We start from the raw sequence: 15,134 nt of genomic DNA, 5'->3' as shown, positions 1-15,134 counted from the left end.
CCTCCTCAGCCGCCTGGCGGTGCTGCTGACCCTGCCCGTGGCGCTGCCCGTGGGCCAGTTGCTGGAGCTGGCGGCGCGGCCCGGGAGGCTGCGCGAGCGCGTGCTGGAGCTGGCGCGCGGGGGCGGCGACCCCTACAGCGACCTCAGCAAAGGCGTGCTGCGGTGTCGGACCGTAGAGGACGTGCTCACGCCGCTCGAGGACTGCTTCATGCTGGATGCCAGCGCCGTGCTGGACTTCGGCGTCCTGGCCAGCATCATGCAGAGCGGCCACACGCGCATCCCGGTGTACGAGGAGGAGCGCTCCAACATTGTGGACATGCTCTACCTCAAAGACTTGGCCTTCGTGGACCCCGAAGATTGCACGCCGCTCAGCACCATCACCCGCTTTTACAACCACCCACTCCACTTCGTCTTCAACGACACCAAGCTGGACGCTGTCCTAGAGGAGTTCAAACGAGGTAAAGTGGGGATATCAGGGAGGGGACATGAATGCCAGAGACCTCTGCTGGAAAAAAAAAAAAAGTGGGGGGTTATGGATGCCTCGAGGAAAGGGTCCCATCTTTACGGAGGGCAGTGAGGCCACCGAGTGCCCTTTTCGATGATGCCCTTGCAGCTGTCAGTAACCTTTTGAAATATTGAAAGGCTGTCGTCCAGCGCGCTGTAGATAGCAAAATCCTCCCTTTCCTGGTAGGCCTAATTGGTGGAGCTGTGACCACCTGGTTCTCACCACCAGCTTTTTATGGTCAGGGTCATTTTTGTGGGCTTTGGCTTTGTAACAGGTTTAAGTTCTTAAATAGAAACGAAAAGAATGTAGAAGAGAGTGCAGCCTCGAGTTATCTGGACGCTGTTAATTTGCACACGTGATAGCAAATTAGCTGGGTCTGTGATGTTTCTGTGGATCATTGATAAGGCCACTGATGAGCTGTTGTTGCTTTGCTGATAACAGAAGGAATGATTCCTAATTTCCCGCAGGTGTGAAAGAAACTTCTGCCTTGATTTCACCAGAAGCAACTTTATGGATGCTGATTTAGTCTCTCCTTTCTCTCCCATCTTCTTTTGTTTTAACTTCCCCTTTTCTCATGCCCAGTAAGGTCTCTCAGGGTCTCCCTTAACTCCCCATTTGCACCCTCTCTTTTCACCTTGGCTTGTCTGAGCAACTCTAAGGTTGCTAGTAAAAATGGAAACCCACCCTCCCAAGTGTCAAGGTGTGGGTTCCTCTCTCATCCTCTCCATTGTCAGGCGTGGGTGTGTTCCCCAGAGCTTGGCCGCAGTCTGTCCGCCAGCCATGCGTCTCGCAGACGTGCTTCTGCAGGGTGAGCATGGGGGACCCCCAGGACTGCGGATGGGCTTGACCCTAAAGGCTGCAAAATGTGAGCCGGGGAAGATAGCAAAACCCCCTGATCTGCTTGGCAGCTGTGAAGTGCCCTGGCCCCAGTCCGCATGGGTGTTGAAAACTTAGTCATGGCTTGGGTGTTGAATAGTTGGGCAGTTACTGTCATTATTTTACCTGGGGATTGGGTAGGAGACTTTGCTCGGCAGCTGACTGTTCTGCTAGAGAATCTCTTGGGTGCTCTTGGCTGTTTCCCCAGAAAGTGGCTGTGCAGCCCCACTCTGGGGGAGGGGGGCTCCACCCGAGGCCAGACTTCTGGTGGTAAGTACTCTCTCTCTGGGCCACTGTAGTCTCCCAGGCAGTGGAAGTTCTTGTGGCCTGCTGGCCAGCACTGCGGGCCCTGCAGTCCGCAGAGGGGGGTTCCGTCCTGCCCCTGCCATCTCCTTGCTTGAGAGCTTGGGAAGGCTGGACTTGATCTCTAGGGCGCTAACTTTGAGCAGAGCAGTGACTGGTGTGGAGACCAATGAGGTGGGGTGGGGGGTTCAGCTAAGAAACGGTGGTGGGCTGAGCAACGGTGTGCAGTGGGCCTGGAGAAGAGGTCCAAGAGGGTATTCCAAGGTGGAATTGAGAAGGCTTTGTGGTTCGCCAAGGAGCTGTGGAGTGAGGGAGGAGCTGAGGGTGAAGCTTGGAGTTTCTGGCTTGGGGGTGGAGGTGCCCTTCCCTGAAGCAGAGCACTTACAGTGAAGGGGGATCATCGTGGGGGTGGGGGTGGAGGCAGACAAATCTGTTCTGGACACTGGAATTTTGGAGTTTGTGCAGTGCCCCAAAAGAAAGGCTGTACCAGTTGATGAGAAATAGGAGGTAATGACCCAAGCAGAAAATAAAGATCTGGTTGTGGTGCAAAAGGCCTAAACCCCTGAGGGCACAAGCATATAAAGGATGGAGGGTAGCTGAGGAGAGGCTGCTGAGGAGAACCAGAGGTTCAGAACGTCCTAGAAGCTAAGGGAAGAGACCACTTACCAAGGGAAGGTGAATGATTGAGAGGTGCAAACATTACCAGGAAGAGTGAATGCTTTGGAGCTGTGGTAAAAAACATTTTTTTTTTCTTTTAAAGCTTTTAATCTGGTCATCTTTGTCAACCCTCCCCCAATGAAAATATTCAAGGATAGTCAACCAAAGGAGGAATTAGGATGTGTGAGCTTTTCAGAGTCTCTACTTTAAATGAGCTGAGTTCTGATTCATTGTCAGAAGCCAGAGGATCCCTACGATTCTGTAAAGGGACAGAGCTGCTGTGAGGAATGTTATCCTGGTACTTTTCTCCTCGGACATGTTCCCACAGTTGCTTTAAAAAATAAAGGAAGGGGTGCCTGGGTGGCTCAGTCAGTTAAGTGTCCACTTTGGCTCAGGTCATGATCTCATGGTTCGTGGGTTCAAGCCCCGTGTCGAGCTCTGTGCTGACAGCTAGCTCAGAGCCTGGAGCCTGTTTCGGATTCCGTGCTTCCCTCTCTCTCTCTGACCCTTCCCTGCTTGTGCTCTCTCTCTCTCTGTCTCTCAAAAATAAAATAAAAAACAAAAAAAATTTTAAAAAAGATAAAGGAAGGTGGGGCACCTGGGTGGTTCAGTCGGTTCAGTTCAGGTCATGATCTCATGATCTGTGGGTTTGAGCCCTGCGTCGGGCTCTATGCTGACAGCTCAGAGCCTTGAGTCGGCTTCAGAGTCTGTGTCTCCCTCTCTTTCTGCCCCTCCCCTGCTCATGCTGTCTCCCTCTCTCTCAAAAATAAATATTCAAAAAAATAAAGGAAGGCAAAGGAATTTAAACTCCCAACTGCGTTTTTGCAAATATCTTAGAAATTAGGCATTATGGAAGAGTCCTTTAGTATCCATATAACAGTACATTTGAGCTTGCTAACTAAAATTAAAACTCATAGAGCTTTGGCAGGGCTTTCTGGTTGATGTTGGTAAGATGTGCCATCTGCCACTTGTCTATGGCTCCATAGAACTTGCTTGGGAACGGAGGATCCAAAGCAGGTTCCATACTGAGCAGACAGCCCGATGTGGGGTTCAAATTCATGAACTGTGAGATCATGACCTGAGCTGCAGTTGGGTGCCCCATCAAATCCAGGTTTTGCACTTGGAGAGTCACTGAACCTTCTCTTGGTCTCAGTTGTCTCTGCAAACTGTAAATGGGAATGATGTCTGTTCCCTCATCGAGTTGTTGAAGGATTTGTAAGTTAATAACTGAATGAAGCACTTAGTGGCCAGCATGCAGGAAGCATGAAACGTCACAATCCTTCACGTCTTTGGCATTTTTTTGTGTTTCAGCTTCTCTGCAATCAGGATGTATCTCACAATTGAGGACATCTTAGATTTGATGGAATGCAGTTAAGTGTTTTCTCCTTTAGAGTCTCATTCCTTTCTTGATCATCTGGCCAGTGGTCCAATAATAACTGGACATTTTTATTCAGTCTAAAGTTGGAGCAGAGCTCTTTCTGCACCTGACGCTGGGGGGTGGGGCATGGATGCTGAAGGAGTGAAGAGTGTGCCAGAGTTCCCAGAGAGTGTGTTTCTGAGCTCTGTTCACTACACTGTAATTAAATCCAAGGTACGTAAGGTTATTATTCATACAAAGAGGTGAACTTGACTTTTTTTTTTACCAAAAGATTCTTGAAACAAATACTCCCTTAACGTGGATCCAGGCTAGCTTTTACCTTAAGTGTCTTTCAAAAGGCTGAGGTGAGTTTCTCTTAGTTCTGTATCCTAGTTCTACACAGCCCCCTCTGCAGCCCCTGCCCACATATGGTTCTTGAAAGCTTGTCTGAATTGTGATGTGTTGGTCTGAACTGAGATGTGCTGGAAAAGCCTAACACACACCAGACTTGAGAGACAGTGCAAAAAAGGAAAGTATGTTTCAATTTTTAAAATTTTTTTTAATTAAAAAAAAATTAAGTATATTTGAGAGAGCTAGCAGAGAGGGGCAGAGAGAGAGAGAGAGAGGGAGGGAGAGAGACCCCTAAGCAGGTCTGCACTGTCAGCGCAGAGCCTGATATGGGGCTCGATCCCACAAACTGTGAGATAATGACCTGAGCTGAAATCGAGAGTAAAATGCTTAACTGAGCAACCCAGGCGCCCCTGATTTCTTTTTAATTTTTAAGTAATTTATTTTTATATTTTTTTAAGATTTTATTTTTAAGTAATCTCTACACCCAACATGGGGTTCAAACTCACAACCCAGAGCTCAAGAGGCACATGCTCTACAGACTGAGCCAGCCAGGCATCCCTTTTTTAATATTTTTATATTGATTGTTGAAATGATATTTTGGCTATATTGAATTAATGGTAATGTTATCAGTTTCACCTGTGCGTGTGTGTGTTTTAATGTGGCTATTCAAATTTAAAATTATCTGTATAGCTTACATTCTTTTTCTTGTGGACAGGTATAAAGTTTTCGTAGATAAAAAACAGAATAGACTCTTGAAATTTTCTCAGTATTCCCCACCACTCTGAGGCTTAGGCTTTTTTCACGCTTACATTTCTTTACCAAAGAAACCAACAGGAAGCTAGCCTGAACATGAGGAGGGTGAAGAGTCCAGGCGGCTGCTCCTCCTCCCACACAGCTGGGGCTCTGACTGGCTGATTACCGTTTACCATCTTCTCCCTGGATAACTTTCATAGACCTTGGCTTCTGGAAATAAAGGACAGCTTTCAGAATTAGGAATACTCCCCAGGAGAATCATTGGGTGTCCCCTCTCCACTCTGCCATTTAGATTGTCCCAGGGGCGCCTGTGCTTCTGGAGTTGGTGCCCTTGTGTGTGCGGCCGTATTGTGTCTGTCCTAGTCTGATGCATCCTTGTCTACATCATGTTCATTTAGACCAGAGGCCAACTCCGCTCTGCCACCGCCTGGGTGGCCTTGTGCAGGTGAACATAGTGCCCGAGATCTAGGTTCCTGGGATGTAAAGTGAGTCCCATCTTGTGCTTGGCACCTTGAAGGAAAAACATCAACTTCTGTCCCTTTGGTGAGCTTGTACCAGGTGGGACTAAGCAAAATGGGAGGCCCCCTGCAAGCTGTAATCTGAGCGTCTCCGCCCCCCAGGGAAGTCCCACCTGGCCATCGTGCAGAGGGTGAACAACGAGGGTGAAGGGGACCCCTTCTACGAGGTGCTGGGCCTGGTCACCCTGGAGGACGTCATTGAGGAGATCATCAAGTCTGAGATCCTGGATGAGTCTGAGGATTACCGTGAGTCTTGACTCCTGGCAGTGTAGCATCTCAGCTTTCAAGCCTACCAAGATGTGTTGTGTGCATCAGAGGATAAGGTCTCTGTGTTGCTGAAAATGAGGCTGGATCTCCAGTCAGAGCTGTTACCTGATCAGGCTCCGCTCCCCTTAGCCCTGCCTCTGGTCACTATTGCCCTCTTTCAGGAGGCCCCACCTGCACCTAGCTGCAGAGCCTGGGTGGTCCCTCCTGTTAGGGCCTCAGCCGCATTGTTTGGTTTCTCCTGCATGGAGGGGGTCTGCCCTTTATGGGCCTTTCCCAGTCTCCTGTTTGCCTTGGCCCTTTGGCTTTCTCATGTTCTTTTGTACATTACAGAAGCATCTCCTCCAAGTATCCCATTCTTTACTGCTGAGAGGATCTTTCCAAAATAGAAGATCCTGGGGCTTATCTTAGAAGTGTCTGTTTTTTAGGATGATGGCTGAGGTCTACAGGGTACACGCAGAATCCTTGCTCAATGGCTGAGGTCTCACATGCACACTTGGGACACTGAACATCTCACCCCTATTATCAGGTGAATCGCTTTGCTCACGCTTCTGTCCCCCACATACAGCCTCTTTAGTTTGGTGCCTCAGGCTGCCATAGGTATGCAGACATCAGGTTAGCTGGTGCTGTCAAGCACCAGTTATCTGTAAATGCGTGCTTTCTGGTGAAGGGTCTTTTAATGACCAGGAATGCCTATTATTTTTACAGGCAGCCTTGCTGTCATACTAGAATTATCTCCCAACTCTGAGGACAGGAGTAGTTGCTTTCCATACTCCCTTGGGATCTAGCTGGAGTATGGATGCTGCCCCCTTCCCACCCCCAAGAACCTCCAGGCCTTGGCAATATGCCTTGGGTTGGCCATGTTGATTAGAGGGCTACTGATGGCTCAGCAGGCTTTCTTGCCATTGTAGGAGATACCGCAGTGAGGAAGAAGCCTGCTGCTCTGAGCGCCCCTCTCAAGCGGAAAGAGGAATTTTCCTTGTTCAAGGTGTCTGACGATGAATATAAAGTGAAAATCTCACCTCAGCTGCTCTTGGCCACCCAGCGCTTCCTGTCCCGAGGTGAGGGTGAAGGATGGGCCTTGTCTTTGCGCTCTTGCTCCCAGTCCAGTGGGTCCGGAGACCTCCAGGCCGATACCAGGTGCTCCCTCATTCCCAGTAAGGACAGTGTCCAGAACTTCTGTGCTTCTCTCTGTAGCCCTGTCAGCATCTCAGGGCATCTGAGGGGCAGCTCCCATCTGCCAGGTGCCTGAGAGCCGGGCCCAGGCTGGTGCCTCCTCCGGCGAGCCATAGCAGGGAGCCTCAGCGGGTGGGTGTGTGCCTGCCCAGCTCTCTTGTGTTGGGGAGGCGACTTGGCTCGTGTGGGGCAGCAGGAGTCGGGTGTGGCTGTGCAGGCCACTCTGGGCCTGGTGGACACTGTCCCTTTTTTCCACCATGGGGCAGAGGTGGATGTATTCAGCCCCCTGCGAATCTCCGAGAAGGTCCTGCTGCACCTGCTGAAGCATCCCAGCGTCAACCAGGAAGTGAGGTTTGACGAGAGCAACCGTCTGGCTGCACACCATTACCTGTACCAGCGCAGCCAGCCGGTGGATTATTTCATTCTCATCCTGCAGGTAACTGGGAGCCCAGACCGGGGCCTCCCACTTGCTCAGAATCTAGGGAAGGGTCTGAGAAGAGGGAGGATCATCTAGATACACACCCCCTGAATAACTGGGGTTGCTACTTTCTCCTTGTGTTCTCTTCTGGCAGGAAAGGTAATCTGTCTACATCTGTTTCTTTCCCTGCTCCTCCTTCCTCCCTTTCCGTCCACTTCCCAGGGCAGGGTTGAGGTGGAGATCGGGAAAGAGGGCCTGAAGTTTGAGAATGGGGCCTTCACCTACTATGGAGTGTCTGCCCTGACAGCACCATCCTCAGGTAAGCTACAGCCCTCTGAGAGCGGAAGGCTCGGTTCAGCCGCGAGGCTGGGCAGAGTTTGACCTGCCTGGCTGCTTGCGGGGGCTCTCCAGCGCCCAGGGTTCTGGCCTCCTTTTCCTCCAGGTGTTCCTCTATGTGTGTGTTTTAATGTTTGTTTGAGAGAATGCACACATGCGCACGCTCACAAGCAAGCAGCAAGCAAGCAGGGGAGGGGCAGAGAGAGGGAGAGAGAGAATTCCAAGCAGGCTCTGTGCTGTCAGCTCAGAGCCCAACTTGGGGCTCAATCTCACAAGCTGTGAGCCGAAATCAAGAGTCATACACTTAAGGGACTGAACCACCCAGTTGCCCTGTCCTGTCAGACATTCCTCTTTGGGACAGGCTGGCTTTTCTCCTCTCTGTGCTGTGTAGAAGGAATGGGCAACATTTCTTTGGGGCTTATCTTTGTTGCTCGCTCTTGCCCCTGCCAGCCTTTCCCGGGAGGAAGCATGCTTGCTCTCCTTCTCTATGTTCTAGCTATCTGTGGGGTGGATATTAGAGACTGCAGTGGTCCCCACCAGAGATGTCACTGTTTGTTCCTTCTGATAGTTCACCAGTCCCCAGTGTCCTCGCTCCAGTCCATCCGCCACGACCTGCAGCCTGAGCCAGCCGATGGTGGCCGCTTGTCTGCATACTGTCCTGACTACACCGTGAGGGCCCTCTCCGACCTACAGTTCATTAAGGTGACTGGCTGCTCACTGGTACTGGCTTTTAACCAGCTTTGTGTCCCTAAAGGATTGAACCAGCTGGTCACAAGTTTGTATGGGCTAAGAGTAGATTCTAGTTGAGTCAACCTGAGACTCCACAGAGCAAGACCTTGTACTTGCTCTGAAGGACAGATGGCCTTGGCTCCTCCTGGAGGCCCCTCTGACTGCTGGCAGTCTAGTCCTGTTGCTGGGACTGTGCACCCGGTTTCCTTTTGAGATCTTAAAAACACTGCTTGATTGCTCCCTCTGCCCTTAGGTAGCTTAAAGCTCTTCATTTTTCTTGGTCCTGCTGGTGACTCTCCCAACTAGTTCTGGTGCTTGTGGGTAGGAAGGAAAGGTGTGATCTTTCCTACCTCACTTTCTCCATCTGGCTTCACGAGTCGCACCTTCCTTGTCATGCTTCCTGTCCGCCAGGTCACGCGGCTGCAGTACCTCAATGCACTCCTGGCTACTCGAGCCCAGAACCTGCCACAGTCCCCAGAGAACGCAGACCTCCAGGTCATCCCAGGTAGCCAGACCAGGCTTCTTGGTGACAAGTCAGCCGCAGCAGCAGCAGGTGAGCCCCTCATGGCCCCATCCCGTGGTTTGTCAGCCCAGAAGGAGTGCATGTCCTGTGCCGTCCTTGCTGCTCGCGCACAACAGACTCACTCTCTCTACCCTCACTCTGCTTTGCATTCTTCTTTCCTTGTTCCCTTTTTTGCCCATCCACTCCCCTTTCTCTTTTCACTGGTTTTAAAGCTCGGATGGCATTGTGCTGTAGGCCAGCTGACGTTGAACGCATATTACGTTAGCATTTTCTCTGGAGGGCCTGTTAGGATGGAGTGACTTAATTAGAGAATAGTTAGTTGCTAAGTGGGAGTAAGATCAAGCTCAGAGACTCTTGGTCATTTAGGATTAGGGTTAGGTCACCTGGAAATTGAAGATCTAGGTCACTTGTGGGCCTGGGTCAGAAGGTGGCTGGTGGATACTCCCAGAAACCAAGAAGGGCACTTGTTGAGACATTGGTCAGATCAAGCTAATATTTAAGGCATGCCCTTTGCATCCAGAGTTCCACTTTGAGCAGGAGCATCACATTGTAAGAAATAGACTTTGCAGTGTGGAATGGCAAACCACGCCTTCAAGAGCAAAAGAAGGGAAAATAAAAAGCCTATGTTGAGAGGGCTTTGTAAGAGTGGGAAAAGTCAAGGAACTTAATTAGCCTTGACACTCAAGAATGTGCTTTTATCCTGATTGAGCTCCTGAGTTGGGTGGAGTCAGAGATACACTCCAGGGCTGAGTGGTTCTGGAGGAGTGGGTGGGGCTTCTAGAGAGGCCACCGGCTGCCCCAGGCACTCTGCAGTGGGGACACTAAGCTCATTTGAATCCTTACTCTGCCTAGCACTGTGCTAGGAGCTTTTCTCATCCTAATTCCTCTAAGAAAACTTCCCAGCCATTTTCAGAAGTGATAGTAGTTGGGCGCATTTTACAGTTGAAGAGTCAGAAGCAGAGAGAGACCTAGGCACTCTGGCTTGGAGCCTGTGCCTGCCCTTGGCCTCTGGGTTGGGGCATCTCCTAGGGAACAGCTCTGGTTACTTAAAGCCATACTTGAGAACATGAATATGTTTTTATGATAGATACTTTCTGAGAGGGGACATGTAGGTGAAAGGACATAGAGGGCCCCCCCGCTGGGTCACATTAGCAGCTCAGCCCCTGAACGCTTCATCTCTGCATTGGTAAAAGGCGTCCCCAGCTTGAGGTGTGCTGCTCAAACCTTGGCTCTGGGCGTTTCCGCCTTTTCTCTGTGAATGTGCACTGAGAGGTGGTGGTCTGCCTTTTAGGGCTGATCAGGTCTCTATTTACTCACTGTGATGTTCTGTTCTTTTGTGAGATGCCACTTGTATAGAGGTTCACACCATCACATTAGACTTGGGTCTCAAAAGCCAGTATGTTGTTCTTTCAAAATGTGAACATTGGTTTTGGTTTTTTCAACGTGAACTTTCCATCTGATACTCAGACTGCACATGTTCTATTCAAGGTGTAGGCCTAAATCTAAGAATGATGGTTTGTCCTTCATTTCCTCTTTCATTATGCACAGTTTTTGAAGGTCCTTTTTTGGCTGCAGCCGCTCATTGGGCAATCCTGTAAGGGGCTACAGGTATCCCCCCAAAGTTTGCTTGGTGCTGCTTTTTGCTTTTACGAAAGATTGACGTTTGTGCCTGTTTTCACTAACTGAAAGAAATGTGAAGAGGACTTTTGCTTTATGGAACGGTTATTGTTTCTTCACTCTCTGCCATTCTCGCTAACGGAAGGTTCCATAGGAACACTCTGCTTTTGGAAAGCAGGGAAACCTGTAACTTATAGTGGCTCTGTGGGTCATTTTCCTCTGTGTAATGGATTAGCATACCCTGTTCTGTTGCCATGATGTTGCTTTTCCCTTAAGTGCACCCTGACATTTGTCCCTGGTGGGGCTTGTCTGCTGTGCTTGTGCTCCCTGCCCTGGCTCCTAAAGTTCTTGCTGCGGTCTCTCTGGTGGGTGGACTCGCTGCCCAGGAGAGCTTAGTGTCGCTACACACATGGAGGTGTCGCTGGGGGCATCGCTTAAATAGTGCAGGTCAGAACCATCCCCTGATTGACTTTGGCACTAGATTCCCTGGCAGACAAATGCCTTTATTGAGATGCTTGGAAGGCACAATTATTTTTAACTGCCTACAGCAGGGGTCGGCAAACTGGCCAGCTGTTGGTTCTTGTAAATAAAGACCTATTGGACGCCACCTGTTGGTTTATGGATTGTATATGGCTGTCTTTAGCTACAGCAGCCAAGTTGAATTGTTGCCACGGGGACCATAAGACCTGCAAACCCTGAAAATAGTGGCCCTTTACAGATTCCCGACCCCTGGCCTGCCATTTCAAACTCGGGCGAACTACCACACAGCCACCACTCACAGGGCTGATTTCCAAGGGCGAATCCACTCCAGACACCACGCTTCCTGCTCCCTCTGGTTCTGAGGCTCGGGCAGTGGGTTTGCATGTGCTGCCCAAGCCCCTACCCTGCGCGTCCGTGCCCGTGGTGCTGCCCACGCCGAGAGGCCCTGCTGGCACAGCTGCATAGCTGGTCTCCTCTTGTCTCTCTCCCCTCTGCTCTCTCTAGCCTTCCCCGTAGACCTTTCCCTCTTTGGCACATTTGGAAACTGCAGTTGATAATTGACTGTGGACTAGTGAGCATTTTTTGTTTTCAGAAAATACTCAAGGTAAATATCTTGTCTTTCACTTTCTCTTTGCTTTCCTTCCCCAGCCCTTAGCTGCTGGGAGGAGCCCTGGAAACTGCTCCCACTCTCACCCCTGACTGGGAGGTGTTTCTCTTGGGGTGGGGGGCGGTGAGTGGGCCCTTCCTGTCCCTTGTTGCTACTTTTCATTTTTTTGGAAGACAGGAGGGGTCATGAAACACCCAGTCGGCACTGGAAACTAAAGCATCCTTCCAGAGCAGGTGTTTTATTGTCCAGCATTTATGGCCGTGGCCTCCTATGAGCAGAAACCCCCTACCCTGCTTTCCTGCCTCTCAGTGATGCAGCCCCTTTTCCCAGGGGTTTTCTCTTGTGATGTGGAGTTAGCCTGCCCACTTTCCTAACTCATCACTCCCAGCTCTGCCTTGATACTGAGGTGTCCTGAGGCCCCTCTGTCTTATCTGCCCCTTTCTGTCCTAAAGATGATGTTAACACTTAGTTTTGATAGGGCCCGCTTCTTTTGCTGGCTTTGATACTAATTCTCCTTTCCCTCTCTCCTCTAGGGTCCAACCACAGCAGAGCCGGCCTCCCAGCGGAGGACAGCCCTGGGCGGAACCCAGGGGTTTAACTGCTTGCCAGGCAGCCCCGGGTGTGGGCAATGGACAAGCATGTGGGGAACTGGAGAGCCGAGGAGTAGCTTCCCATCAGCCTGTCCCCATCCCCTCCAGGCCACGTTTTAGATGGCCCTTATAGATGTTGGTCCTGGGCTGTCCTCAGAACCAGACCTCAGTGCCAGGAGCCTTCAGCAGGCCCTGCCCTCCTTTAGGAAATGGGGGTCAGCTGGGGTACAGCCCTCCAGGCCTGCTTCTGAAGGGAATGGAAAGAACACTGTCATCTCCGGTCCCCAGGACCCAGCCTTCTGCCAGCCTGTGACAGTGCAGTGTATTTATACCTCTTTGGGCCAAGCCATGATGTGAGTGCACAATTACTGCCTTTATGTGGCCGTGACCTGTACTCGCTTTGCTTTTAATTTGCCAACGTTCTGCTGCTGGCAGCACTTTTTGAGCAAACCAGGAGTACTAGTTTTGGCTGGGGGTTGACATCCATGACCTTGGCCATGGTGAACTATTTGGCTTCCCTTACAGTGCCATGTTTCAAAGCACACGCCCCTGCCTGTTCCGTGTGCCAAACCTAGAAGAAGTATGGTGACCCACAGTATGTCCCACTGTCCTGCTCCCTCCTGTGGAGGTTGCTTCTCTGAGCCCTGAGCTCCGAGCCCTGAGCAAGCAAGGCTGGCCCCCAGTGGCACTGAGGAGTTCTGCTCTTTCTGCTTCTCAGCCTGTCTTGCTTAATTGCCACTAACAGTATTTTTCTGTGTTTTAAGAAGAGGTCACACATGGGAGCAAGGGGTCTGCTGCACCTAGTCCTTAGTTGCTGGATCCCAGGGAGAGCAACCAACTGTTAGACCTGTTTTGGAACCTTCTTCCTGGGCCTCTGTGGAGGCCTCTAATTTGCAGGGAGAGCAGAGAGGCAGGTAAGGGTTGGTTATAGACCAGGCAGATCCTCATCCCCTTTCTTTAAAAAAAAAAAAAAAAAAAGAACATGACATCAGGTGTTCTTATGTCTCTGAAACATTTCAGCTCTCTGCTTTTTTGCTGTCCTTAGCTACTGGGTGTTAGAGAATTGGGAACAAGGGGGTATTTGTGTTTTCTTCTGGTTTACCCACATTTACTTTCCACAGTTCTTCAGCTGTGTAGAAACTGGGATATCACAGATACCTAGGATCTCAGATTGGGTAGGTAGGGAGGAGGATTTCTGGAGCTTTTCTCAAAGGAATTTGAGTCCCTTATCTGGGACCAGTGGGAATGAAGGCCAAAGAACAAGGGTGTGCTCACTTAGAAACTGTTCTCTGGGAAGTCTAAGAGCAAACCCAGGTAGGAAACAGATACTTCAGCCTCATCTCTTTTGCAGAACAGTGGTTCTTAACTTTGGCTGCACATTAGAATCACCTGGCAAATTAAAAATGTGGGATACCTGGGGCCCACCTTCCAGGGAGCCTCATTGGTCTAGGTATCAGGATTTTATTTTTTTGAAACAATTTTAATGATAATTTTTTTTGTTTTTAAACAAACCAACATGGGGCTTGAGCTCCCAACCCTGAAATCAAGAGTTGCGTGCTCTACTGACTGAGCCAGCCAGGCGCCCCTGAAATAATTTTAGACTCCCAGAAGAGTTCCGTATACCCTCCATTCAGCTTCCCCTAATGTTGACATCTTACATAACCTTGGTACATCTCTCAGAACTAAAAGAAATTAACATTGGTACAAAACTGTTAACTAAATTACAGACTTGACTTGGATTATATGTTTTTCCAATATCCTTTTTCTGTTGCAGGATCCAATCCAGGATACCAAGTTGCATTTAGAGTTATTGCTTACTTTTTCCCAACTTCTTATTTTGAAACAATTACAGATTCATAGGCAGTTACAAAACTAGAGGTACCCTTCATCCAGTTTTCCTTAATGGTTACTTCTTACATAGTTATAATACAGTATCGAAACCCAGAAGCTGACACGGGCACAATATGGGTGCATAGTTCTCTGTCACCACAGGTAGATTTGTGTAACCACCACTGCAATCTAGATAGAGCTACCCCATCACCACAAGGATCTCCCTCCAGTCACCCTGTTACAGCCACACCCACCCCCGCGGCCTCCATCCCTAATCCCTGGCAACCATTAATCTTAAGATTTTGTCATTTCAACAATGTTGTGTGAGATCATAACAGTATGTAGCCATTGGGATTGGCTTTTTTCACTCAGCATAATACTCCGAGATACATCCAGGTTGTTGGCGTGTGTCAGTAGTTCATTCCTTTTGATTACTGCGTTGTATTCCTTGATCTACTTTGTCCCATTGAAGGACATCTGGGTGGTTTCCAGTTTTTGGCTATTCCAAATAAAGCTGCTATGAACATTCATTACAAGCTTTTGTGTAAACATTGGTTTTCTGAGATAAATGTCCAGTAATGCAATTGTTATGTTGTATGGTCACTGCATAGTCTTTTTTTTTTTTAATGTTTATTTTTGAGAGCGCACAAGATGGGGAGGGTCAGAAAGAGAGGGAGACAGAGGTTCTGAAGCAGTCTCTGCACTGCCATCAGAGAGCCTGAAGTGGGGCTCGAACTCATGAACTGAGATCATGACCTGAGTCTGCATCGGCGGCTTGACCGAATGAGCCACCCAGGTACCTCTGTATGGTTAGTTTTTTAAATAAGCTGCTACATGTCTTTAGAGTAGCTGTACAATTTTATGTTCCTACCAGCAATGTGTGAATGATCCAGTTTCTCTAAATCTTCATTTGGTATTGTCACCATTTTTTATTTTAGCCATTCTGGTAGGTGTGTAGTGGTATCTTTGTGGCTTCCAGTTGTATTAACAGAATGGCTGATGTAGAACTGGTCATGTGGCTATTTTGTGAAGTACCTGTTCTTTTGCCTTTTTTAAAACATTTTTTTCTAATGTTTTATTTCTGAGAGAGTATGCCCTGGGGGGAGAGGCAGAGAGAGAGGACGGACGGGGACACCCCCCCCCCTCCAGGCTCCAGGCTCTGAATTGTCAGCACAGAGCCTGGCACGCACGCACGCACGCACGCTCCAGGCTCTGAATTGTCAGCACAGAGCCTGACATGGGGC

General features: G+C 49.5%; 1 protein-coding gene across 1 annotated transcript in view; it reads left to right on the top strand.

The window, feature by feature from the left end:
* CNNM3 (cyclin and CBS domain divalent metal cation transport mediator 3) overlaps positions 1-13,053 on the top strand; it is a 13,459-nt gene extending 406 nt beyond the window's left edge. The window contains exons 2-9 of the mRNA XM_029938504.1: positions 3-458; positions 5,423-5,566; positions 6,496-6,645; positions 7,027-7,196; positions 7,401-7,497; positions 8,083-8,216; positions 8,655-8,796; positions 12,004-13,053. Of these exons, the coding sequence (XP_029794364.1) occupies positions 3-458; positions 5,423-5,566; positions 6,496-6,645; positions 7,027-7,196; positions 7,401-7,497; positions 8,083-8,216; positions 8,655-8,796; positions 12,004-12,068 (1,358 nt within the window). The 3' untranslated portion in view covers positions 12,069-13,053. The remainder of the gene's footprint in view (positions 1-2; positions 459-5,422; positions 5,567-6,495; positions 6,646-7,026; positions 7,197-7,400; positions 7,498-8,082; positions 8,217-8,654; positions 8,797-12,003) is intronic.
* Positions 13,054-15,134: the final 2,081 nt, after the last annotated feature.

This window comes from Suricata suricatta, chromosome 4 (assembly GCF_006229205.1).
Source record: "Suricata suricatta isolate VVHF042 chromosome 4, meerkat_22Aug2017_6uvM2_HiC, whole genome shotgun sequence".
Taxonomy (NCBI): domain Eukaryota; kingdom Metazoa; phylum Chordata; class Mammalia; order Carnivora; family Herpestidae; genus Suricata; species Suricata suricatta.
This window is presented reverse-complemented; position numbering and strand designations above follow the sequence as displayed.